This window comes from Triturus cristatus, chromosome 10, assembly GCF_964204655.1.
Source record: "Triturus cristatus chromosome 10, aTriCri1.1, whole genome shotgun sequence".
Classification (NCBI taxonomy): Eukaryota; Metazoa; Chordata; class Amphibia; order Caudata; family Salamandridae; genus Triturus; species Triturus cristatus.
In genome coordinates, this window is record NC_140593.1 from 1036364943 (window position 1) to 1036392930 (window position 27988).

The 27988-nt window shown below is 47.3% G+C and overlaps 1 protein-coding gene across 1 annotated transcript in view; it reads right to left on the bottom strand.

Annotated features, from left to right (window-relative positions):
- The window catches only part of DNAH3 (dynein axonemal heavy chain 3), a 694204-nt gene that overhangs the window by 643614 nt on the left and 22602 nt on the right, over nucleotides 1–27988 (bottom strand). Inside the window, exon 2 of the mRNA XM_085629109.1 lies at nucleotides 1696–1797. Within this exon, the coding sequence (XP_085485235.1) occupies nucleotides 1696–1797 (102 nt within the window). The remainder of the gene's footprint in view (nucleotides 1–1695; nucleotides 1798–27988) is intronic.

Genomic DNA, 27988 nt, shown 5'->3' on the forward strand with positions numbered 1-27988 from the left:
TTAGGGAGGTGTGGGCAGCCCACAATTTGTTCAATGTCCAGAAGCTAATCAGAATAGCATAAATACATTCTGATTCTGCAAAGTTAGTCTGTCAAAATAGTTAAAACTGCAGATAGTTTCAGCAATTCTCTGGTAATGGATTAAGTTTCTCCATCTCAGGCTGGGTTGTTAATTATAAGAAAGAAATTACGAGTGGCCCAAATAATTCCAGCATGTGGAGTAACTACTGTTACCGCACATATGCAAATTATGAGTTTGGCAGCTAACACCACACTCCCGCAAACTTGCCAACATTTATTGGAGGGAAATAGGCAGCCAATTTACCTGGATAACTGGATTTTGGTGTGGTAAGCACTAAAACCTACACCTTTGTCCCCATTTTCCAGAACAAACTCATAAATGAGTGCTATTTATAGCACCTGTTGATGTCTTACCCAGCAGTATCTGATGTCACAGGATGCAATAATTATTGCCCCAAACACGGGCCACTCATAATGAAAGCCAAAGAATAAAATAGACCCCAAAAGTATACAGAAAGTTTCGGAGTGCAAAGACAATACAAAAATTGTTTTTCAGGTTAACTTAATAAAATAACCCAAACAAGACATTTGTGTTCCCATTATCATGCTCTGGATTCATAGGCTAACAATATTCACTTGACATTGTACATATAGAACCTTTCTACTGTTATCTTGTGGAGTTTCCGTAGATTGACCGATAGGATGTAGAGCACCAGCTTTCCATGGTCTTGTTGCTGGGGCACAACAAGTTCAAAAGACATTAAGGTTCACTAACTGACTCGCGACTTATTGAACACAATTCAAAATATATTTAATACACTGCTGTAAATAATGTCGAATTCTTTATTTTAATGAAGATATTCTGATTCCTAATGATATGCGGGTCAACTGGTTCGCTCATTCATAGATTAATGAATGATTTTATATGTTCCACCACTGCTCCACGTCTTTGGAATACACCACAGTAAATGTTTACATTGAAGCCCTTGAGATAAGTCATGTTAGACCTTCCTTATGCCCTCTTAGGTTTTCAAGAGTATATATTTTCTTTGAGACAGTTAGTTTTGGCATTTTAAGCATGACTAATCGAAGGGCATTTGTGGAACCTTGAACATGATATCATAAACCAAATAAAAATAGAAAAATAGAAGAAAAAAATACAATGTCAGCCATGAACCAGTGTGCATTTGAAACAAGCATTGGCAAAGCCAATAGGTCAGGGTTTAATGTTCTAACGCATGAGGCATCAGCACGTTAGATTGAGCCACAAGGGAGGCAGTCGGAAAGAGTTCTGCACTTGTTAAGTGATCCCTAAGGCATCACCTGTATGCTCTTCAGTGAAAGCGGAAGGATACACTGAAACAGCCAATAGCATTAGGTAAGTGAGAAAACACTCAATTAGGATGAGCTAAGACAAAGTCTCAAGCCAGAGAAGGAAGCTGGTCAACGAGAGCCAATGGTTAAATGGGCAGACTCAAACATCCACTCTGTGTATACTGTTACCAATAGGTCTGTTTGACAGCTGTGCTACCTAGAAAATGCATTTGAGTTGCATAAGGAACTGTTAACAAACACTTAGGGGTGTTGGGAAAATATGTTATAAACTGGCAAACAACGACCATTAACTGCTCTATCAGCGATTATGGCCAAACTTTGATTCCAAGTTTTCACCTACCTGATATAACTCAGAAGGCTCTTGCGTGGCGCTTGGAGGCAGAGGTGGTAACCCAGGCAGTCCCTTAGAATGGCTCATGTTGTGCACTGAATCCTCTTTCGACTATAAAGAATAAAAAAGGATTGCTCTTTCACAAACAGATTTGTAACATTTCAATCGCATCATTGAGAAATCAATGGTTTATGACAATAAACTATACAAAAAATTCTAGGGCACTGTTCTTTTATGTCTGTATTTGACCCTGATTCACGGCAAAAAATCCTAAAAACAAGTTCCTAAAGCTCAAAAAAGGCCCCATATTTCGTTTCAACAGCACCACATAGTTTATGACTGAGCTGGCTAAAAATATTTATCAATGCCAGTTTCTGAGATCATTTGACTGAGCGCGAATGTTATGGTTCAAATGGTCACAAATTTGAACCAAATGCTTCTTAAGGCAAGTTTTTTCAATTAATATTTTTGGATTTGTACTCCTTGCTTTTTTTTTTTTACGTTTGTGACTGGATCTTGTAGTTCGTTGTGGGCCACAATTGATCACATAAAATATTATGAGTGGGAAGATCTGCAAACCAAGAATGGTGACAAACCAATAACATCTGTTCAAGAACATTATGCGTTTCTTCATGGTCAACCTGGTTGAACTATCTCATGGGCAAATCACTATTTCATGGACTATTTTAATTGAGGAATGTAGGAACTTTCTACTTCTCTTGAGCCCCTCTTAGGGATCAGTTATTCAAAGCATTACCCACCTTGTGATTATACTCTTGAATATCGACTACAAGAATATAATCCGCATTAATATCATGGGTAAAATATCGAGGGGCAATATGTATGTGTATAGGTATATATACATATTGACAATATTCTATGGATTTTATCTAGCAGAAGCCTAGATTCTGTCTGATTTCCTTCCCTTCAGCTAAATAGTATCCAAGAACATTTAGCTAATTCCATCACCAAAACACTCTAAAGGACTTCATCATTACTTACTGTTTGATCAGCTATAGCAGCGGCGGCTGGCAACTAGGAAGTATGGGGGCGGGCAAATGAATGGTGGGTGGGTGCATGCATGCAAGGTGAGTGGCGACTGTAAATAAAAAGAAATAGCAGCTTACCTTGCTTGCTGCATGATGTCCTCGCTCCGGTCCGTGTTCTTCTTTGTCTCCTCCAAGGTCCGCGGGCTCCAGCAAATTCCCATAACCAATCGGGACGCTGCTCTCATGCTGGTAACCAGCATGGGAGAAGCGCCAGGATTGGAGGGAGCAGACTCTCTCAGCGCTCCCAAAGGCACTGGAGGCCTGTGCTTTCTTTAATGCGAAGTTTAAAATGCGCATGTCTGGCTGGCCGCCACAGGACGGCCGGCCAAAGAGACATGTTCACTTTTAACCTAAGTGCAAAGCCAGACCCCCACTCCTCCCTACTGCAGCAATGGCCCAGCCCCCGTCCTGACACTCAGTTCGGGACGTGTTGGTGAAATATGAAATGGTACTAAATTAACTTTATTACCTTTTTATTTTTCGTCTCTGGGGCTTTTCTGGGGGACATTTTTGACAGTGGGCGATGCTCCTCCGTCCTAATGGAAGGGCTGCTCCTGCTAACTGTTCCTATAAGTTAAGCAAAACCGGAACTTTCTAATTGCAATCTTGGCTCATTGATAGCACTGATGGAAAATATAAATTGATTTTTTTAGTTGTTTACTAATAACTTTGCGGCCTTTCGATGAGTTTGCATAAAAATTGGGGATTGCTTCGTTCATCCAGCAACATTTTGTCATGTCAAAGTTCATGCAGATCCGTTCAGGGAGGGGAGGTCAAAGAGAATATAAAAATAAGTATTTTCCACTTTAGGGCAATGGGACTTTTCTCTCTGCTACAACAAAAAACGAAACTGCAGCAAACTTGCTATGATTTGATTGTACAGTTTGTATATAGCGCTCGAATGCCCAGGGGCGTCTTGGCGCTGCTTCAAGCAAGCAATTAATACAAAATGTTAAACATTCAAGGAACTAGTTGTTAAAGAGCCAGGTATAACACTAGCACTTTAGTCAGACAGGGCCTTTTGGGGTTTAGTGTACATTTTTCTCACTAGTCTTTGAAATATTTATATTACAAAAAGTTGTCATACAGTCTTTGAAAGACTACATTTGTCAGACGAACCTGGTTGGACGAGGGAATATATCTCCCCCCCTCGCCCAATGCGAAATCTGCAAACACTCACAGAGTCTAAAAATCAGAAAGATCTGATCAATGAGCAGCAACTGAAAATGTTTGTTGTGTCAGCTATTGCAGGCTGTCCAAGCACGGAAGTTTACATCCTTGTAAGAAGTACCATGGGGGCATAAAGTGGCTGAGGGAGCATCTCTGGTCCTCAAGGAGGATCTGGGGTCCCAGAGGGACAGATACTGCCCCACAAAAAGAAAGAAAGCCCTATAATTGTGTTGCAGGGTTCACAGACCCACAACTAAGTTTGATAACCCAAGTCTGAAATTTGGTTTGCAATTTTAATTTTTTGTGAGTTCTGAAGCAAAAGGTAAATAAATATAATATTCACAGTGCATCTATGCATGGTAAAACACTATGCGCAGTGAGCAATGCTTCGCAGGGGCTCGCCCAAAGTCTGCTGTCCATGCCCAAAACCTGTGCACAGCAGTTTTTGGTGGCACAGAGGGGGATATAGGGCCATCCCACAAGCCAGGCATGCATCTAAAGCCTAATGTCCATGTGCACTGCAGTATGTGGAATGGGAGATTGCACAGAGCCTGGCCACAGACCAGGCTTTGTGCACAGCCAAACGCCCATGTAATGGACTAGGAGACACTGGCCCTGTGTGCCCCCCTGTGGCCAGAACTTGCTGCACATGGGCATAGGTTGTGTGCAGCATGCTCAATAGTACTGCAATAGATATTGCACAGTTAGCTTGGTGATACAGGGGCTAGTACAGTGCTGAGCCTATGGCCTGACTCTGCACCGAGAGCCTGCTTGGCATAGGGTAAAGGCTGCACACATTGGGTACGGTGACTTGAGGCCTGGTCAAGGCTTTACAATACGCAAGCCCTGCTCCAGCACCTACTGTGAACATTATGCACAATACATTATATCAACATGAAATCTGGATGGAGTATTTCATATAGTAAAGCAACAAAGTTACATAATCATGAAAATGACGTCACTCATCATGTCACATGTTTCTTCACCATTTACATCATAAAATGGTATCACTATAGCAGGCCCAGGCAGTGTAGCCCCTTACCAACACAAAATCGTTGATACAAACACAGCATTCCTAGGCCTAACAATTTACCAGGATCAACATTGGAAGCGACATGGTCAGGAAACTGCAAATCTTTACTTCTGTTTTGAAATGACTAAGAATGCAAAGTCTGCCTTTCATTCAGCTGCTGCACTGTGTGAAGATAATGCAGATGCATGATTCTACACTGGACAGAAGGAATGGGACCTGGGTACGCTTGGACAATGGATACAAAGGCCACGCCCTGCACTCTCCCTGTGCTGCACTTGGCCCAAGTCATTGTGCAGTGAGTGTTTTCATGCTGGAGTTGGTATCTGGTGTGGCTACATGGGCGGGCCATACAGTCAACTTCCACTTGGCATGGTTGAAGGCTGTGCATTGTGGATTATGTTCATATATATAAGTTCAGCGCAGAGTCTGTCTGAAGGCCAGGCCTTGCATTCTATTCTGACTGTGCACAGCGGAAGTCAGTGTACAGTGAGTTAGTTATGTCCAAAGCCTTGAGCCTTGCTAAAGGCCAAGTCCTCTGCCTAATCTCTTTTGCACATGGTCAAAGTCTCTGTAAAGTTACAACCTGGCCGAGAGCAGTATCAAGAACTTACCAAAGAGCATGCATGTTAGAAGCTCTCCTCTTACTACTGACCTGTCTTCCAGGATGCCGTGCTCAGTGCATGCTGAGCTTTTGCACCGCCCAGTTCGCTCTGGCATCTTCCTACTCACAGACACCCGAAGGGGTGTTCCACAAGTTGCCTGGAGCCCCAGGCATGAAGGGCAACAGCGAGCCCTTGGAATCCAGCGAGGAACAAAGATGCCAAAGTTGGGCTTCTTCATAAACAAATGCCATGGCATTCATGAAAGAGGCGTGGACAGGCCCTTTATCCACCTCTTCCAAAGATGATGGTCTTTCTATAGATGCTATACAAGGTTCCCAATACATGAAGAAGTACAGCCTTTGCCGTGTTGTTGGTTCCTGTTTGGATCATACTTAAGGCAGGCAATCGCAAGGGGAAGATGATTAGCAACACATGTGTCCCCTTATTTTTTATCACATTGTTGTCCCTTGCAACTGCTTTTGTCACAGACTTCTGCTTCTAGCAGATGGATCTTCTCTATGCTTAGAACTCCTGCTTTGCTCATTTATCATTCCTGATGTCAGGGGGACCTTTGGTGTCTAGCTGGTTTCTTCAGTATTCATCTACAGCTTCAATGAAGAGCTACAAGACTGCCAAGGGGAGGTTTCCATTTTGTGGTTTTTTTCTTCTAATTTGGATCCTTTCAAAGAGAGACTTAACACTTTTCAAATTTATTATTCAGTGTGGGGTGACACTGTGGCTACTTGGAGAAGTCCGCCTTTTCTCAGGCAATCAAAAGGGGATTCAAGAGACCTTTCTGCGTCCAGTCCTTAACATCTGCGGTGGTTTATGTCAACAAGAAGGATAGGCCCATCAATAAATAACAACACGAAAACAACTGTGTCACAGTGATGATGTTGATGGTAAGATTATATGATACCATCAATAACGTCATTTGTGAGATGTAGAACCCCCCCCACCCCCAAATCACGAGTTCACTGTGCACAACTAAAATGACTAGGTGCAAACTGTGGTTTTTGCCATGCCCTGTGCCAACCCCCTATTCCACCCTCACTCCTTCCAACCCAACTGCATGGGGCATTCAGCAGTGAGTAGCTGGTGTAGGAGTTAAAATCCAGGGGCAGCTGTGTTCAGCTTTCAGTTGTAGGTAGCTCCTTACATAGTTTAATTGGCCTCCTAAAACATTAGTCTAGGTAACCCACTTAGGAATTTGCAGTATGAAGACTGACTGCAAGTCTCCCACTCCGTACCTCCTAAACAGTACACAGTTTACTTGGGATGTGTATATTCTCATTAATGACATGATCCGAAATATCATCAGTGATGCCATAGGACATGTCATTTGCAATGTCATTACTGGTGACATGAGTGAGGTTGAGATAAGAAGCACACTTGCCAGGCAGCACACCACAGGCACCCTGTCCTTCGAGTGGAGATGGCAGCAGTGGCTGTTGTATAGTCTGGTCATGTTTCAGTGCACCCAGGCCTTGTATCTGTGAATCAATGTAATCTAGCTCTGGCTGGCCCTAGGTTCTACCTCCTTTGCTTTCCAAAGATACTGCAGTGTGTTTGAACCACAAGCAGAAGTGTCCAGCATAGTGCGAGGACTGTAGTGCAGTGGCTAACATCACCAAACTCATTGGAGCACAGAGAGCCATTGAGGGCTCAAAGAGCCGGTAAGAGTTGTGGGAGTGAAAGAGCAGAGCGCAATGGAAGCACAGAGTGAGGGGCATATGCTTGACTTTAGAAGTTTATTAAGCTCCAAGGATCAATCTTGTCACATAAATTGAACTTCTTGTATTACATTTTCTTTTTCTTCTTTCAAGTCGTTGTTTTGGATGGCTGGTTATGGGGCTCCTGCTGTCAGCTTTTTCACTCACCCTGGCTCTAAGGGATCCTCTTTTACAATGGAATCACTCATTTTTGGGTGGGGTTCTGCCTTGATCTGCTACTGTCTTCTGTGGCTGACTAGGGTTCGAACTACTGACATGAGTTGTTAAGCTTCAGGCAACTGTCTCAAGTTCAACACAGGCAAGTCGGAAGTAGTCATCTTTGGCAAAGGCAGCTCGCTCTGGGACTCTGCCTGATGGCCTGCCGAAATCGGACCCACATGCCTCCTAGCAACCCACAAAGAACCTCAGAATAGTAAATCGACAACCAACTCACCATAAGCGTCCAAGTGAATGTAGTTTTCGTCTCCTGCTTCCACACACTCAAGATGCTCAAGAAGATCTTCAAACATCTCCCTATCAATACTTGCAGAATCGTCACCCAAGTCCTGATCGTAAGCAAGCTGGACTACAGCAACACACTCTATGCAAAACTCAATATTGACTGACCAGAAGACTCCAGACCACACAAAACTCAGCGGCCAGGCTTCCCTCAACCTCCCACCCCACACTCACATCACCCTCATCTCAAAGAACTGCAGTGGTCCCAATCCACAAACAAGCACTTTTAAAACTTCACACACACATACAAAGATTTACACATCATTGGCCCCACATATCTCAGCAGCCACATAAACTTCCACAACCATACAAGTGATAGAGCGCCACGTTATTCAGAAAATTGTAGAGCTGCATCATATTCACTGTTAGTCTGCACCCACATATTAATCAAAATTGTATTAAGGTGTGACTTAGAAATGTATCACTCAAATCTGCTTATAATAGTATGACTAGAAATGTAACCATGCCTTTCATGAAGAGCAAAGTCATAGTTACTGCAAATGTATTTTAGTCAACGCATAATGATTGTTTTTCATGTAACGCGATTCATTAGGTTTAAATGTGCACCATATTAAAGTCTGCACATGTAGTTTGCTTATTCATATATAAAGTGTAATGAATTTAATGCTTAAAATGTGGTGTTAGAAGTGTGGGTTTAAATTGTGTAAATGCCTGATCGCATGTACGTTTAAAGAGAAAGGCCTGTTCATTTCTTATGTTAGCAAAATGCTGTAGGCCGAAAATGAATTCCATTGCTAAGGGGTTTCAGGACGATAGAAAATCTCGAAGAAGTAGAAAGTTTCTCGTTCTCATGTTTCTGTTGCAGGTGCAAGGACACTTAGCTCGCTAGAGAGACTAGGCTTTTGTTTTAGGAGTTAGGATGGTACGAGAAGCCAATATGGGAGTACACCGGAATCTAGGGATGATACTTTCGGCAGAGAAGGTGCCTGGGACCCAAGGTCAAGCTAACCGTCGTTGGATGGGATACAAGTTTCGCTGGAAAAGTACTGAAAGAAGACCTGGCTGAAGAGGTGTGCCGGAGGGCGTGTTCTATGTTTTTGGGATTTTGAATTAGGGACAGTGCCCCGTGGGTTGGGCAGTTGAGGCTTAGTTGGGAAGCTAGAAGGAGCATCTTAGAGCGAGCTCTAAGTGAGTGCACTTCTAAGGAAGTCTTCACTTCTGACACCTTTTACTCTCTTGCCTGGGAGGGAAAATGTTAAGTAGGGATGTCACCTTAGAGATAGAGTAGGGATAGACCAACTGATTTTCCTTTTAGGCTAATGACTTCTAATGTAGAGACTGGAGTAATTATCGCATTTCTGATGTTATTGGAATTGATTATTCTTCTTTTTCTGAGTTGGATGAGACTCCGGCGTAGAATCTCATTTGTATTAGTGCTCATTTATTTTCTTCACCTTGTATTGATGTGTTTGTATGAGCAGTTATTCTTGGTTGTAATAAATTCCTAAAATTTTAGATTTGGAGTAAGTGGTCCTTTCAGAGAACAAATTCAATTATTGATTATGTGTTAAAATGTGACTTCCTCCCCTCTACACTATTTAGCAGATAAAAAGATCCTGCCACCTGAGAGGATTCTTGGTGATGATAAGGTAGATAAGAATCCGGCGTCATCAGTTGGTAGCAGAGTAGGATGGTTATCTCTGATGGTGAGGGGAGATCTAGATCAAGATAATAGATTCTAGCGGTCCATAGAATTCGAGGGATGGTGACCCATCAGATGGTGAGCGGCAGACGACGGCAGTTGATGGAGATTAATGGAAAGTAGCGGTGCAGCGGAAAGCAGCAGTTTGTGGAGGAGTGAGTATGAATAGGGTGATGTGTTTTGTAGATTGCGGTGTTGATTTGATTGTGTGATGTCTTGCGGAGTTGGAATGAGAGTTGAGTGAATGTGAGCTCAGGCTGTGAGCGCGCGCAGCCTGGGGATTCTTAGACTCGGTGAGTAGTCTGAGAAGTTGTGGTGTAGAAGACACCCAAGGTAGATTTTGTTGACCATTGAAAGGGAATCGTGAGACGTCATCGATTACCTACAGCTAAATAGGGGGAGCGAATGCGTGAGTGCGTGAAAAACTGATGCTGGTCGTGGGATGTTGTATGTGGAACATTGAGCGGTTGAAGCCTATCAGTTGAGGCGATTGTCAGACAGACAGTTGCCAGGTTTTGAGGTCAACAATTTCGAGAGACTGTCGTAGGCAGTCAGAGAAGTGATTGTCCGGTCGTTTGTGGACAGATAATTACTGTAGAGTGTTAATGGAACAAATGCAAGGGTGAGACGCGAATTGTGAAGGAGGGGAACTGCTGCGAGGGGAGGAAGTGTGATGTCAGAAGGTGTCGCGCTGCGATAGGTTGGTTGGTGTGAGTCGCGCTGCTAATGGTGGATTGACATCAGGAAGTGACCGAAAACATTCTGCGTGATCAAAAAATTGTTCATCATGAAATGTTTTAAGGTTTTCTGAGAATTATGTAGAGGTGATGAACATGTGGTTACTCGAGGGGGAGAAGAAGCCCCTCCCAAGGATACTCCAGCGCATTATATGGCAAAGAATGTGGGATTGCATACTATAATTTGGCTTGAAAATTGGCATAAAATGACTCATGGTGAGGGAGAACTGACTTTCCCACGATATGGTACCTTCAGGTTGGATGTGTTGTATCAGTTGAAATCTGTGATGTCTTCGTTGCGACCTCTGCCGAGACCAACTCAGTTTGAGGCATTACATGCATGGATCAGAGCAGTGTATGAAAGGAAAAGAGACAAAAGTCAAGAAAGAGTGAAGAAGTCAATCAGGGCATTCCAGGATGCAAGGTGGGATGCGCTAGAGAAGAGGTGGAGAGTGGAAACGATTGAGGGGGATAGATTGTACCCGCTACTAGAGAAAACAGACAGTGCGAAGGCAAAGAGTGTAGATGAGGATGACAGTGATACGGATGACAGCTTGGTAGAGAGGTTGTTGTCCGAAAGACCGCCTCCATTCAATCCAGATTCCTATGAAGGAAAGTCGGCTCCAGCGGAAGGGACTAGTGGAGTACAAACTCAGTCAGAGGTGAGAGTAGTAGGGAAAATCTCGACAGGAAAGGAGGACATGCTGATTCAGTCTGTAGCGAGTACAGAAGATGGGAGAGGTGTGAGGTTACCGGATGCTTTAAAGGTACCGGTTACCATTGGACCCATTGTTTCAGTTTACGATCCAGACCAAGAGAGAGTTGGTAGTCTAGCACAGTCAGCTGCTGGATCAAGGAGTGTCGTTGAGGGAAACGGGACAGCGAGCAGGATGGAGCAGACTCCGAGACCTATAGAATGGAGTACGCCATTGCCAGCCACCGCAGACTCCTCTAGGGGACAGGTGGATGCGAAACCAATAAGACCAAGGTCTTTGACCGAGTCGAGATCAGATTTGAGAATGTGGGTACCGCCTGCGAGAAATCAGTGTGAGAGAACTGTAGAGAGTGAGGAGCAAGGTAATTCAGGAAACCGACCAGTCCCTAGGAACATGACAGAAGAGAGTAGACCTCGAGAACAGAACTGCGAGTACGATGAACAGAATGGTGCAGCTTGTCGGGAAATATTGAAAGGCGCCCTGAAAGGGAGGATGTTAGATGTAGTGAGATTGAAAGCAGATGTAGACAAAATAATAAATGGAAATTTGCCTCTTGAAAGGATATACATGTATGAACAAGATGAGTTACTTTTTGTAGAGAAGGATGTGATACGCAAGGCAAGAGCTGCACATGAGAAACTGACAGAGTTGGCCAAGAAGTATGAGGTGGATTTGTCTAAAACAAAGTCATTACAGGGAAACCATAGGTTGCAGTATAGTGACCAAGAATTGGAAGAGAAAAGGGTCATGGTGCTGAGAACCCATATCAGAGATTTGATCATAGCGATGCGTGCATGGATCATGCTTGATAAATGGGAGGAAAGGTGGTCCAAGAAGAAGAGCTCCAAAAAAATGGTAGGAGAGACGCCACCTCCAGGTGGAGGGACGGTAGGCATAGGGAATTTCCCTTTACGGGAGGTACAGAATGGAGGGTACGTGCATGTACCTTGCAGTAGGGGTGATTTGGCTGCATTTATGAACGATTTCCCTCGGCTGAGGGAGAAGCCTGTAGAATAGTACAAACAGGTTGATTGCTTTGTTAAGATCTCAAAAGTGTTGTGGATTGATTTGAACACGTTGTTTGACATCGTGGTTCCAGGGTATTTATGGTCTGCATGTAAAATTGCTGTTGAATGGCCGACTTCAGAGCCAGAAAGGAATCCTATCACGAATGGTCCGTCACCTTTAGTTAGGAAAAAGTTTGAACAGGTGATCATGTGGTTAAAGTCGAAAATTTTGCCTCAGGATCTTGATTGGGTTAAGATAGATCGGACAGTCCAAGAACGAAAAGAGATGGCACATGAGTATTATAACGCCTCTTGCAGGCTTTCAAGCAGTACAGCGGATTAGATGCCTTAGATACAAAAGACATGGGACAGTTTCTTTCGAAGTTTGTATTGGGGTTGAGACCAGAAGTTAGTCTCATGATACAGCAACATCTGATCTGTTGGCAGAACAAACCGGTGGATGAGAATTTAGGAAATAACCAAGGAGGAAATCAGAATGTCCAAGGTCAGGGAAGACCAAAGCCAGTTGATCCTAAGACAGGAATGGATGTGGCGACAATGAAGAAGACCACCGCGTGTCACCTTTGTCACCAGATTGGACATTGGAAACGCAAGTGTCCCTTGAATCCAATCAACCAAGTGCAGCAAGAAGTAGCGATAGCTCAGGTACCTGTACCTGAAGCAGTCCCTTCAGTGACTAGACCAAGATCGATGAAAGGGGGGATGTTCAGTCCGCAGGTACAAGTTCCCCAGCCACCTAGAGTTCAATATGTTCAGCAGGGAGCTCGGACTTATCAACAGATGCCCTTGTTCGAAGGGTAGGAAGAGCTCAGCCCAGACCCGTTGGCATGACGGTGCCTGAGAGGGGAGGAGGACTGCATCCTTTGAGCAGTCCTGGAGGTAGACCAGAGGGGACCATTTGTAGAGGCAGACGTTGATGGTCAACCTACCTCCTTTTTGGTTGACACTGGTGCTACCCGGTCTACTGTGAGAGCCGCAGTAGTCCCTAACCTACCCCTCTCGGGACAATCGATCCAAGTTGTTGGAGTAGCAAACAAGAAAATGACTAGTCCATTGACAGAGCCTATTCCTGTGAGAATAGGAACTTTCAGAGATCGACACCAGTTTGTGGTGTGTGACTCAAGTCCAGTTTGCCTGTTAGGAAGAGACCTTTTGTGCAAACTAAATTGCACCATCTATTGCACACCGAAGGGAGTTGAAGTACAGACAAAGGATGATGACGCGACCTTTAAAGTTGCAAATCAGCACTTGTGCATAGAAATGTACCCAGCGCTGACAGTGGAGGAACTTCCACTTGACTTGAGAGATTCTGTGTCAAATGAGGTGTGGGACTTCACCGGAGAAGAGATTGGGTTGATCAAAGGTGTAGAGCCAGTGAAGATTCAGGTCAAACAGAACGTAGAATTCCCTAGGACACCCCAGTACAATCTGTCACCCGAGACTATTGCAGGGATCAAACCTGTAATCGAGTCAATGATCAAGCAAGGAATTCTGAAGGTGTTCATGGGTAGCCCATGTAATTCACCTATCATGAGACTACAGAAACCGAGTGGGAAATTCAGGATCGTGCAGGACCTGCGAATGGTCAACATGACAGTTGTTCCATGCTGTCCGGTGGTACCAAATCCATCTGTGATTCTGTTTCAGATTCCGTGTGAAGCTGAGTGGTTTACAGTGATTGATCTGTGTCAAGCATTCTTCTCAATCCCACTCCATGCGGAGAGCCAATTTCTTTTTGCTTTTCGGCTGGAAAACCATGTGTTAACGTGGTGTCGTATCCTCCAGGGGTACACAGAGAGTCCTTCGATCTTTAATCAGATCTTGAAGAAGAATCTTGAGAGTCTCGTATTGCCACAGCACTCCGTTCTGGTGCAATACATCGATGACTTGCTCATTGCCTCAGAAACAGAAGACGCTTGCAGGATTGATACCATTGCTTTACTGAATCATTTGGCAGAGAATGGACACAAAGTGTCCCAAAACAAATTGCAGTACTGTCTGAGTGAAGTGCAGTATTCGGGTCACAGAACTGAGAAGGGCAAGAGGAAGGTGTCACCAGATCGCATTGAGGCAATCATGAACATGCCTGTGCCTACCACACAGAGAGAAGTCAGAATGTTCTTGGGGATGGTTGGCTTCTGCCGCCAATGGATTCCCAACTTCTCCTTTGAAGCAAAGCCTTTACAGAGGCTGACGCACAAGGATGTGAGTGATCCGGTACCATGGGACAACGACTATTTAATGTTGTTTTTAAGGCTGAGAGAGGCTATGTGTCGCGCTCCAGCTTTGGGAATCCCTGATTACAACAAGGCTTTCTCGTTGTTCTGTTGCGAAAGAGAAGGTTGCGCATTGTCAGTTTTGACTCAGAGTCATGGAGGTGTCCATAGACCAGTTGCCTACTTTTCAGCTACTTTAGATCCAGTAGCTTCTGCGTTGCCCGGATGTCTCAAATCCATTGCTGCAACAGGTGTCAGTATTAAAAGGTGTGAGAGTATTGTCATGGGACACCCACTTACAGTTTATGTACCACATTCTGTTGAATTGTTGATAACAAGGACCAAAACACAGCACCTCACAAATAACCGATTAACACGCTATGAGCAAGTTATACTTGCCGCAGAAAATGTGCCGTTAAAGAGGTGTTCTGCTTTGAATCCGGCAACATTGATGCCCATTCCAAATGCAGATGCTGAAGATTGTGAGGACCATGATTGTCTCGATGTGACTGAACTATGCACCAAACCGAGACCAGACATTGTTGATGAACCGCTGCCTGATCCTGATGAAACTTTCTTTGTGGACGGTTCATGTTTGAGGGACAATGTTGGCCGATTAAGAGCAGCGTTTGCTGTATGTACCATCACTGGAGTTGTCGAAGCTGCTTGTTTCGAGGGAGTACACTCCACACAAGTGGCTGAAATCATTGCTTTGACCCGTGCCTGTTTGGCTGCGGATCAGATTTGGATAACAATCTACACTGACAGTCAGTACGGGTTTGGTGTGGTTCATGACTTCGGGCAGCTATGGTCACAGAGTGGTTTCATGACATCTTCAGGTTCGCCCATCAGAAATGGAGAATATGTGAGACAATTGTTGGAAGCATTACAGTGTCCCAAGGAAATTGCGGTTGTCAAATGTTCTGCTCATAGTAGAGGGATTGATTTTGTTTCATTGGATAATAACTATGCAGATGAGGTTGCCCGTTTCTGTGCAGAACAAGGATGTATATTTACAGGAGGTTACACTGGAGAGAGCCAAGAAAGAACCAAGCTCAGCATGATGTTGGCCATGGCAGACACTTGGGAGGAACTAAAACGATTGCAGGATGAGGTTACAGACCAAGAGCGAGATGGCTGGATAAGATCAGGATGTGAGAAAGGAGATGTGGCTGTGTGGGTCTCGAGTGATGGTCGAGCTGTGTTGCCGGAAAGTCTGTTGAGCCCAATGGCAAGATTGATACATGGTGCAGTACATCTTGGCAGAGATGCAATGGTGCAAGTGTTTATACAGACATGGTACAATCCAAAGTTTCGTGCAGTGGCTAAAGCAGTATGTCAGAGGTGTGTCACGTGTCAACATATGAATGCGGGAAAGAAGACTGCCGTAACTTTGAGTCACATTGGGAGGTCAGAAGGGCCTTTAAATAGAATGCAGTTGGATTTCATTGAGATGCCAAAGTGTAATGGGCTGAGGTACATTTTAGTCGTGGTATGTGTGCTCTCAAGGTGGGTGGAGGCTTACCCAACACGTAGGTGTGACACACTCGCGGTAGCTAAACTGTTGTTGAGGGAGCTCATCCCGAGGTTCGGTTTTCCGACCTCTTTGGAGTTGGACAGAGGGACACACTTCCACAGTGAGATCATGAAATTGCTCTGTGCTGCCTTGAATGTAGATCAGAGATTGAATTGCAGCTACCGACCAGAGGCTTCTGGGATTGTGGAGCAGGTTAATGGAACTTTGAAAGCACGGATGGCAAAAGTGCGCACTTCGACATCTCTGAAATGGCCTGATGCATTGCCTTTGTTTCTCATGAGCCTACGTAGTGTTCCAGATAGGAGAACGGGGTTGTCACCTCACGAGATCCTGATGGGGAGGGCAATGCGATTACCAGCGATACCTGCTACTGCTCTAATTAGCATCACTGATGACTTAATTCTCGACTACTGTAAGGGACTGGCTAACGTAGTCCATTCTGTGTCTCAGCAGGTACAAGCAGCAACTGTTCCAGCCTCAAGTGACCTGTCCCATGACCTGTGCCCGGGAGATTGGGTGCTTGTTCGCAAACACGTGAGAAAGCGTTGCCTGGATGCCCGTTGGCGTGGCCCGTACCAGGTAATACTGGTCACGAACACGGCAGTGAAGTGTGGAGGGTTACCGAACTGGGTGCATGCCTCCCATACCCGCAGAGTTCCAACACCCTTGGAAGAAACAGCCCCTCTCGTAAATGAAAATCCAGCTGAGGTGGCAGGGCCATCTGAGAGGGCAAGTCAAGCTGTGAGGGTTGCTGACGCAGTTGGTTGTGCACTGGATCGGGCTGAACGGGGTGGTGTCAATCAGAGCCCCGAATTTGACTCGGACGGAGAAAACATTGTTGTGGGTTGTTAGAAAACCCCACTCCCACACCGGAAGGGTGGTAGTGGGTCTTCCAGACATACACTGTGGTAGCTTGGCTCGAGTGGTCAGGGATCAGGCACCGTGCTAAGCATACGTCATACCCACACAATAACCATGCGTGCATCCGTTCCAAAAACGACACTACACCTTAAAAATTATACTGAAAATATATCTCTTTATCTTCTTTTCTCTTAGTTGCTGATTAAATAAATAATAATACAATCACAGTACACAAGGCTTTTCCTGTGGAAGGGTACGTCAAATAAATACTATCTTAACGATTCAATAAATAAGGTAGATCATAAATAATCAAGGCATAAATATAAGTGCATTACATGAAAGGCAATTAAATATTATAAGGCAATAAATACTGCGAGACAATAAATACTGTGCGACAATAAATACTGTGAAACAATAAATACTGTGAGGCAATAAATACTGTAAGGCCATAAATAGAATGAATACAATAAATACAGTGCTCTCAATAAATAATAAAAGCCAACAGTGACACTTGAAAATCAGTTCACATTCCTGAGGTACTATGGGATGATTTGACCCAATCCCAGCTTGTGGAGTTTTGGATGACCTGAGGGATGTACCACCTGGCTTGGACAAGGCTGAGGCCTAAACTGAGGTAGATCAAGGGGGAATCTAGAGATATGGCTCTCCCACACTACACAACCCCTCTGTATTAGTCTCAGCTCACCCCTGGCACTATCAAGCTGGTTCCAGCACCTCTCTAGCCTCTAGGATGGTCTCTTAGAGCTTCACAGGGCCTTAGGCGCCCTCTATTCCACTTACTGCCCTTTTTATGAAGTTCCGACGCCGCTGGAGTCGTGTCGACGCCGTGAGGCGGTTCCGGTTCGATGTCGGCGGCCTCGGCTCAATGACAGTTCTTGTCGACGCCGGTAGGCGGTTCCGGTTCGATGTCGGCGGCCTCGGCTCGATGACGACGTCCGGTTCGAGGACGTTGGGCAGTCTTGGCTCGATGTCGACTTCGGGCGGCTCCGGTTCGATGACGTCGGGCGGCCTCGGCTCGATGTCGACTTCCGGCGGCTCCGGAGTGCGATCTCCACTCCCGACCTCCGGTGCTCCTTTCCTCGGGTTCTGGCGACTCCGGAGTGCGACCTCCACTCCCGACCTCCGGCACGATTCTCTTCAGGTTCCGGCGACTCCGGAGTGCGATCTCCACTCCCGACCTCCGGCACGCTTCACCTCGGTCTCCGGCGACTCCGGAGGGCGGACTTCACTCCCCCGTCGACGCCGCTCACTCGACCTCGGGTGACTTCCTCCTCGACCTCTGGTACTCTCCACGACCTCCGTCGGCGCCCTCTCTCGACCTCTGGCGGCTCCGGGTACGACGTCTGCTTTCCAGTCAGCGCCGCTTCTCCACCTCGGGCTCCAGGTCTCCAGGCTTCACGACGTTGGACTTCAAGAAGTTACCAGTAACCAGGTCAGGAACTTGCTGTTCTTTACTTTTAAGGCTTGTTCCTGCTGTCCAGGTCCTTAAGATGGTTTCTCTTGCTTTCTCCCACACAGGGCTCCAGGCTGGGCTCAGTCAGTAGGGACTAGTATCAAGGATGGGTTTATGGACCCCACTCCAGGCACAAGTTTCCACCCCTGCTGCCTCACTCCTTCCTCCTTCAGGTTTCTGCTCCTCTCTCTTCACCAGTCAGGTGCCAACTGCCAGCTCCAACTGTCAACTCTGACTTAGCTTCCCAACATTCTAAACCGCCTCCAACTGTCACAGGGTTCTGGAATGTTCTGGAAGGTGCTGGTAGGTTCCAGTGATGTCACAGGTGACAATGGGTGGCCTCCATTTTGTGCTCCAGGCCCTCAGACAGAAGTTCCAGGGGTAGATAAAATGGCTCCCTGAATCTGCATCAATACTAAAAAGTCTGGTGGTTCCCAAAAAGGAAAAAATACTAACAGGGTTTGAGGCAAAAGTGGGACAAAATAAATAATGATGAGGAGGGACCACCCAAAGGGCTGACAGGTCTAACACGCGTCCCCCCCCAGCTGAAAGTGGGGAGAGCTACCCAACCCCTTGGGAGTTCTCATCACTAAGGCGGAAATACCTTGAGAGACCGTCTGCATTGGCGTGGTCCACTCCAGGCCGATGTTCCACCTGAAAGTCCATTCCCTGTAGGGAGATAGACCACCTCAACAACTTGGGATTCTCCCCCTTCATCTGCATCAGCCAACGAAGGGGTCTGTGGTCGGTCTGAACTAGGAAGTGCGAGCCAAACAGGTATGGCCGCAACTTCTTCAGAGCCCATACCACGGCAAAGGCTTCACGCTCTATGGCACTCCACTTCTGTTCCCTGGGAAGTAGTCTCCGGGATAGGAAGACCACGGGTTGATCCAGACCCTCTTCATTGAGTTGCGATAACACTGCCCCGATGCCATGTTCTGATGCATCTGTCTGGACAATGAACTTCTTGGAAAAGTCTGGGGCCCTTAAGACCGGGGCCTCGCACATGGCTTGCTTCAGCTTCACGAAGGCCTGCTGACAAGCCTCCGTCCAGACTACCCGTCGAGGTTGTTTCTTGGACGTGAGCTCCGTGAGGGGGGCTACAATGGTTCCGTACCCCTTCACGAAGCGGCGGTAGTATCCCGTGAGGCCCAGAAAAGCTCGGACCTCAGTCTGTGTCTTGGGGGGTTCCCAGGCCATGATGGCCTCAATCTTCGCCTGGAGGGGTTACACCGCTCCCCTACCCACCAAGTGTCCAAGGTACACTACCGACCCCTGCCCAATCTGGCACTTGCTGGCCTTGATCGTTAACCCAGCTTGTCTCAGGGCCTGGAGAACTGCTTGCAGGTGACGCAAGTGATCCTCCCAGCTGTTACTGAAGACGGCTATGTCATCCAGATAAGCAGCAGAGAAACTATCCATTCCGGTGAGGATCTGGTTTACCAGGCGCTGAAACGTGGCAGGTGCGTTCTTGAGCCCAAAGGGCATCACACAGAACTGGTAGTGGCCATTGGGCGTGGAGAAGGCTGACCTTTCCCTTGCTCCATCGGTCAAAGAGATCTGCCAGTACCCAGAAGTAAGGTCAAAGGTACTTAGATATTGGGCAGCTCCCAGCCGGTCAATCAATTCATCCGCCCTAGGGATCGGATGAGCATCAGTTTTGGTTGCTGAATTCAGTCCCCGGTAGTCCACACAGAACCTCAGTTCCGGTTGGGCACCCGGTGGTGCAGCTTTTGGTACTAACACCACCGGACTGGACCAGGGGCTGCTGGAAGGTTCGATCACTCCTAGCTCCAGCATCTTAGTGACTTCACTGTTAATGCTGGCCTTCACCTTGTCTGACATCCGGTAGATCTTGGACTTCACAGGTGGGCTGTCTCCTGTGTCCAAGTCATGGACGCACAGGTGAGTCCTACCCGGAACAAGGGAGAACAACGAAGAGTACTGTCCCAGGACCTGGCGGCAGTCCTCCTGCTGTTCAGGAGTTAGAGATGGGGAGAGAATCACTCCCTCCACCGACCCATCCTTCTCTTGAGACGCAAACAAATCGGGGAGAGGCTCGCTTTCTGCGTCCTCTGCTCCGTCAGTCACCATCATCAAAATGACTTTGGGCCTCTCGTGGTGGGGTTTGAGGCGGTTGGCATGCAGCACCCGTAGGGGCTGATGAGGGGTTTTAAGATCCACCAAGTAGGCAGCCTTACCCTTCTTCTCCAACACCTCAAAGGGTCCTGACCAGCGATCCTGGAGGGCGCTAAGCTCTCCCGGTTCGATCACCCACACCTTCTGGCCAGGCTCCAACTCCACCGGGTGAGCGTTGTGGTCATACCACGCCTTCATTACTGCTTGGCTGGCTTCCAAGTTGTCAGAAGCTTGCTTCCACAACTTAGCCATTTGGCTCCGGAAGGCCAGCATGTAGCTCACCACGTCCTGGGGAAGCTTCCTGGGAGTTCTCTCCCATCCGTCTCTCACCAGGTTGAGAGGTCCACGTACAGGGTGCCCATACAAAAGCTCGAAGGGGCTGAAGCCCACTCCCTTCTGTGGCACTTCCCTGTAAGAAAAGAGTAGACAAGGTAGGAGGACGTCCCATTTCCTCTGCAGGCTTTCAGGCAGACTTCTGATCATGCCTTTCAAGGTTTTGTTAAACCTCTCCACCAGACCATTGGTCTGGGGGTGGTAAGGAGTGGTGAACCGGTAGGTCACTCCACACTCCTTCCACATGGCCCGCATGTACGCTGACATGAAGTTGGTCCCCCTGTCGGACACAACTTCCTTGGGAAAACCCACTCGGGTAAAGATTCCCATCAGGGCCCTAGCCACAATAGGTGCTGTAATGGTCCTCAGAGGTATTGCCTCTGGGTACCGTGTGGCATGATCCACCAGAACCAGGATAAACCTGTGACCAGCTGTAGTAGGTGGATCTAACGGACCCACAATGTCGATGCCCACCCTTTCAAAGGGGTTGCTAACGACAGGAAGTGGTTCCAGGGGAGCTTTCAGCTTCACCCCTGTTTTCCCACTGGCTTGGCAAGACACACATGTCCGGCAGTAGGTATCGGACGACACTTTCATTTGAGGCCAATAAAAGTGTGGGACAAGATGGGCGAAGGTCTTGTCTTGCCCCAGGTGTCCTGCCAATGGGATCTCGTGAGCCAACTCCAGAAGGAAGGCTCGATAACATTGAGGGACTACCAAGGCTCGTGACGATCCATGTAGGGGTGCCTTGGGTTCACTGTAGAGGAGGCCATCCTCCCAGTAAACACTGTAGTTCCCTTCAACGTTCCCTGCTGCTTGGGCTTCGGCCTGTCGCCTCAGTCCCTCAAGGGTAGGGCACTCCTGCTGGCCCTGGCAGAATTCCTCCCTGGACGGGCCTCCCTCCACGTGCCACTCGGCCGGGATGGGTAGGTCCTCCAGTTCGGTGATATCCCCCACCGCAGACTCCTGGTCCACCACCTCCGGTGGCCTATCCGTCCTACGGGGGGCGGACGCCGAGGCAGGCTCCTCCTGTCCTCGGTTCTTCCCTTGACTGGCAGCTGGCTGGGCCTTTGTTCCAGGCTCCAGCCGAAACGAACTCCCTCTCCGGGTAGTCGCGGACCTTGCGCTCACACAGGCCCAGTCAGGTGCACCCAGCATCTCAGTGTGAGTCCGGTATTCCACCTCTTTCCAAGCATTGTGCTCCATGTCATTCCCCAGTAGACAATCGACTGGCACGGCAGGGCTTACGGCAACTCGAAGTGAACCTGCAACCCCCTCCCATTCAAAGGGAACCTCGGCCACCGGATAGTGGCCTGTTCTGCCGTCAGCCATCGCGGCTGGGTGGAGTACATCGGGAATTACCTGCTCTGGAGACACCAGTTGGCTACGCACCATAGTCATACTGGCTCCTGTGTCTCTCAGAGCCTCCCCTCTTTGGCCGTTGATGGTGACCCACTGCCCATACTTTGCGGTATTTGCGGGCACCTGGATCTTAGGAACCATCTCCCGTTCTCCCAGGGACACTAAAGTGACACCCGCCCACTCCCTTCCCTTAATTAAAGGCATCTCCTCCCCGAGCACTACACTAGCTACTCCGGGGGCCTTTCCTCCAATGGGAGGGGGTGGTCGTTTTGGGCACTTCGCATCTCCCATATAGTGTCCAACGCCACCGCACTCGAAGCAATGGACAACCCTTGGCTGCTGACTCTGGCCAGGATTAGGGTTTCTGGGTGGGTTAGCCCTAGGGGTGAATCCTGTTCCCTTACCATGGAAATTATTTTGGGGGCCTTTGGAGAACTCCTTTTTCTTTTCCCCTCCCTCTTTCTTCTGGGGGGCGCCCTGTCCGGCCTTTTGAGTATCCCCTCCAGTCCCCCTTGTGGACACCCGGGTACTAGCCCAAATGTCCGCCTCCTCAGCAAGCTTCCGGGGATTGGTCAGCTTGCTATCCACCAGGTGTTGACGCAGTTCAGGGAAACATTTTTCGAGCAGGTGTTCCTTCAGTACTAAATCAAACAACCCCTCGTAGTTCCTTACTTCACTGCCCTGAATCCAACCCTCTAATGCCTTCTTTGCATAATCCAGGAAGTCCACCCAATTCTGTGTGCCCAGTTTGTGGCTTCCCCGGAACTTCTGTCTGTATTTCTCGGGTGTTAGTCCAAACTTTCGTAGGAGCGCCACTTTCATGGTGGGGTAGTGGGTCTGCTCATCCTGCTCTAGGGCCAATAATGCATCCCTACCAGCTGGAGGCATGTACCTGTACAATCCCCCTCCCCAGTACTTCTCTGGAACCCCATGGGCCCTTAATGAGACCTCATAGGCCGCTAGCCACTTGGCAATATCGTCGCCCACACCATAGCTAGCCACTATGTCTTTCGGCAAATAGGGTTTGGGTTCCCTGGTGAACTCTCTTTCTTCGCTGCCACCATTAGGAACAGGGTGTGCCCTAACTCTTAGGATCTGAAGATCTATCTCTTTCAGCCTTAGCTCATGAGCCATCCTCTGTTCCTCCTTCTCTTTCTCCAGCCTTGCTAAGTCCCATGTGAGCTGTCTTTTCTCCCTCCAGTCTGTTAACTCCACTTCAGACAAGCCACCGCTAGAGGCACTGCTGCCCTTCCTAGAAAGTGTCCTGGGCCCCGCTAACAGGTTCCCCACCTCAGGTTGGTACAAACCAGCTCCCTCACTGTCGGGCTCTCTATCCCTGTCCTCCTCCTCAGCCTTGCTTTCTCGTCGTGCCTCCCCCCAAGCCCTTAAGCTGGTTTGGAGTGCACCCTTCTTTGCTCCTGGGGGACAATACACCCCCTCCCGCTGACAAAACTCCCTGAGTTGGGCCACAGTATAGGTTTCCAGGTCTTCTAGCACAAACTCCATTTTGCCCACTCAGAACAGACGACAGTTATTTGCAGAAGCTATGCAGGGGGGTACCTTATATAATACCTCCTCCCACCACCAGAGTAAATTTGGAAAAAACAAAAACTCACAATTAGGAAGGCCGCTTGGAGAAAACTCCCGGTGTAGGCCTATGGACTACCCACAGTTATTGTCGAGTATACGTAGGCACAGCTCTATCCCACCACTGAACACCAATTATATTAGAAAACCCCACTCCCACACCGGAAGGGTGGTAGTGGGTCTTCCAGTCATACACTGTGGTAGCTTGGCTCGAGTGGTCAGGGATCAGGCACCGTGCTAAGCATACATCATACCCACACAATAACCATGCGTGCATCCGTTCCAAAAACGACACTACACCTTAAAAATTATACTGAAAATATATCTCTTTATCTTCTTTTCTCTTAGTTGCTGATTAAATAAATAATAATACAATCACAGTACACAAGGCTTTTCCTGTGGAAGGGTACGTCAAATAAATACTATCTTAACGATTCAATAAATAAGGTAGATCATAAATAATCAAGGCATAAATATAAGTGCATTACATGAAAGGCAATTAAATATTATAAGGCAATAAATACTGCGAGACAATAAATACTGTGCGACAATAAATACTGTGAAACAATAAATACTGTGAGGCAATCAATACTATAAGGCCATAAATAGAATGAATACAATAAATACAGTGCTCTCAATAAATAATAAAAGCCAACAGTGACACTTGAAAATCAGTTCACATTCCTGAGGTACTATGGGATGATTTGACCCAATCCCAGCTTGTAGAGTTTTGGATGACCTGAGGGATGTACCACCTGGCTTGGACAAGGCTGAGGCCTAAACTGAGGTAGATCAAGGGGGAATCTAGAGATCTGGCTCTCCCACACTACACAACCCCTCTGTATTAGTCTCAGCTCACCCCTGGCACTATCAAGCTGGTTCCAGCACCTCTCTAGCCTCTAGGATGGTCTCTTAGGGCTTCACAGGGCCTTAGGCGCCCTCTATTTCACTTACTGCCCTTTTTATGAAGTTCCGACGCTGCTGGAGTCGTGTCGACGCCGTGAGGCGGTTCCGGTTCGATGTCGGCGGCCTCGGCTCAATGACAGTTCTTGGCGACGCCGGTAGGCGGTTCCGGTTCGATGTCGGCGGCCTCGGCTCGATGTCGACCTCCGGTTCGAGGACGTCGGGCAGTCTTGGCTCGATGTCGACTTCGGGCGGCTCCGGTTCGATGACGTCGGGCGGCCTCGGCTCGATGTCGACTTCCGGCGGCTCCGGAGTGCGATCTGCACTCCCGACCTCCGGTGCTCCTTTCCTCGGGTTCCGGCGACTCCGGAGTGCGACCTCCACTCCCGACCTCCGGCACGATTCTCTTCAGGTTCCGGCGACTCCGGAGTGCGATCTCCACTCCCGACCTCCGGCACGCTTCACCTCGGTCTCCGGCGACTCCGGAGGGCGGACTTCACTCCCCCGTTGACGCCGCTCACTCGACCTCGGGTGACTTCCTCCTCGACCTCTGGTACTCTCCACGACCTCCGTCGGCGCCCTCTCTCGACCTCTGGCGGCTCCGGGTACGACGTCTGCTTTCCAGTCAGCGCCGCTTCTCCACCTCGGGCTCCAGGTCTCCAGGCTTCACGACGTTGGACTTCAAGAAGTTACCAGTAACCAGGTCAGGAACTTGCTGTTCTTTACTTTTAAGGCCTGTTCCTGCTGTCCAGGTCCTTAAGATGGTTTCTCTTGCTTTCTCCCACACAGGGCTCCAGGCTGGGCTCAGTCAGTAGGGACTAGTATCAAGGGTGGGTTTATGGACCCCACTCCAGGCACAAGTTTCCACCCCTGCTGCCTCACTCCTTCCTCCTTCAGGTTTCTGCTCCTCTCTCTTCACCAGTCAGGTGCCAACTGCCAGCTCCAACTGTCAACTCTGACTTAGCTTCCCAACATTCTAAACCGCCTCCAACTGTCACAGGGTTCTGGAATGTTCTGGAAGGTGCTGGTAGGTTCCAGTGATGTCACAGGTGACAATGGGTGGCCTCCATTTTGTGCTCCAGGCCCTCAGACAGAAGTTCCAGGGGTAGATAAAATGGCTCCCTGAATCTGCATCAATACTAAAAAGTCTGGTGGTTCCCAAAAAGGAAAAAATACTAACAGGGTTTGAGGCAAAAGTGGGACAAAATAAATAATGATGAGGAGGGACCACCCAAAGGGCTGACAGGTCTAACATGGGTGGAGTAGAGTCAAATTCAGCTGAAGAAGGAAGTAGTGCACAGAGTACCCAGAGGGAGAGCAGAAGTGCCACAAGAGCAGAAGAGGTTTGGACCGTGAGCCAGAGGCGGCTGAACCTGAGGTTGGCACCTAAAAGAGATCTTGCCCCAGTTTCTGAAACATCTGAACAGAGTGACCAAGAGCATGCTCGAGGTGGTCTGAGAAGACCACGGAGAATAAGAGTGCCATGTCAAAGATACGCCTCACCGGAGTGGACATACGCTGTGACTGATGTCAGAAGTGGTGAGCTCGGGGAGGCTGAAGTCCTTGATGCTGGTCAGTGAATTTCCGAACCTGAAAGTGGATGTTTTGCTGTTGGTTCCATGAGTGGAGATTGAAGGAATACTGGCTCTCACTATTCCGAATCCTCCACGTTTAAGCAAAATTTGTGAACTAATCCTGGAGAAGCTGGCTTTTCCAACATTTGGTTATGTACCACCGCATCAGGAATTAGTATAGCTTCGTCTTGAACTTTTGCAGCATGTTCTAAAGATTCTGGGAGAGGATCTTATTTTGGACTGACGGTGAATTTTGCTGTAAATAAAAGTCTAAAAGAAGATAACCTAGGTCCGAGTGGAAGAAGAAAAATTTAGGGACTTTCCGTCATGACGACGAAACAGGGCTAAGGAAGTCTTTCGTAGACTGTGTAAATAAGGAACTGAAATTGCAAGGGGATTTCCAGCTTTTGAACTATCGTTCGAACTGGTTAGCAAGCGACATGCGGAGGAGAAAAGAGACTCTTAATTGTTTGCTGCTAAAACCAAGAGCTTTGAGAACTTTGCGAGATCATGGATGCTGGAAATACTCATCGAAAATCCAAATTAGTAGTAGGTACACTTGTAGGGTTAGTGATAGTTGCTATAATCGTAATAGTTGTAGCCTCATATATCGTTTCACATGAGCAGGAAGCGTAGGTACAAGGAACACCTACAACTTCAAGCCAAAAGGAGGTCACTATAGGAGCTAAAAGAGCTTTACTAATCGAAGAGAGTCGTAGATTTCACATAGATTTGTCTAGAGGTGATTTTAAGCTTAATGCGTATGCAAGGCTGCTATATGAGTACGTGGATGCGATGGGTGCGAAAGACTGTTACTTGTGTGTGCAGTTACCTGCCTCAGTGGACGAGGGTATCAGATATCATCATCTTCCACTGACGTATGGAATTTCTTGTAGCTTGTTGCTTAGTATCTTCTATGACAGAGGTCAGTTTGAGTATTTCTTTTCCATTACGATGAAGTGCTTCCTGAAGTTCCAGCTTACAAGTATTTGAATAAGTATGATTATTACAAGTCAGAAGACAGACTCCGGAAGTATTTCATACCATCTTTGGAACTGAATACGGTTTATGCTCATCGGCATAGCTAGACCTGTTCATTGTCAGATGTAGAGAAGAAATTTGTAGATCAGGTAGAAGATAGATATAGAAAACTAACTCAAACACGACATACAGGAGACAGTCCAGTAGATTGGACTGATGAGGAAAGATTACACAGATCCAAAGGGAGTTATGGTCTCATAGCATTGGACAAGGAGCAGAGAGGGAAGCTGTGTGTGAGACGTTATCAGATCTAATATGAAAAGGTTCCGGTAGGGCAGAGTACGTGTGATCATGTTTTCACCATGGAAGATACTGCTAAGAACTTTCTGCAAGGCTCAGTGCAAGTGATTCCAACTGTTTATTATGTGTGTGGAAGGAATGCCTATGTCAGGTTGCCTGCGAATTGGTATGGTACATGCTATTTGGGAATTATCTTTCCGAAGATTTACCATGCAGAGGATTTGGAGCTTCTGGAGAATGGACAGCATTCGAGAGCAAGGAGTGCCGCGAGTGCAGGAATTGTGATTGGAGACATCTTTGGAGCAATGATACAGAGTTTGGGTGTGGTCTTGAATGATGTGAAGATCAGAAGATAGGTGACTGTGGTTGATGAGTTGTCAATGAATACAGTGAAGTCATTGATACTTGTGGATGGAGAGATGTTATCGATAAGGACGATGGTTTTGCAGAACCGCCTTGCTTTAGACGTATTATTAGCAAAAGAGGGCGGAGTCTGTAAATTATTGAAAGTTCAGGAATGTTGTACGTATATTCCAGTTAACAGCAAGGATCTGGAGAAATATATAGACAACATTACCACGATCCATCATGAGATAGAGGATTTGACCGAAGAGGGTGTGTGGGAAAAGATCGGTAAAGGATTTGGTCGAGTGGGAAGTTGGTTTGCCAATTAGGGGAAAGGGTTCCTTGGCTTTGTGCTAAAACCCCTCATCATTGTTGTGGTTTGTGTGGTTTGCTTGTGGGGATTTATCAGAGCTTATAAGTGGTACAGAGGAAACAGAGTCGCGAGAGCTCTCAGAGCGAGT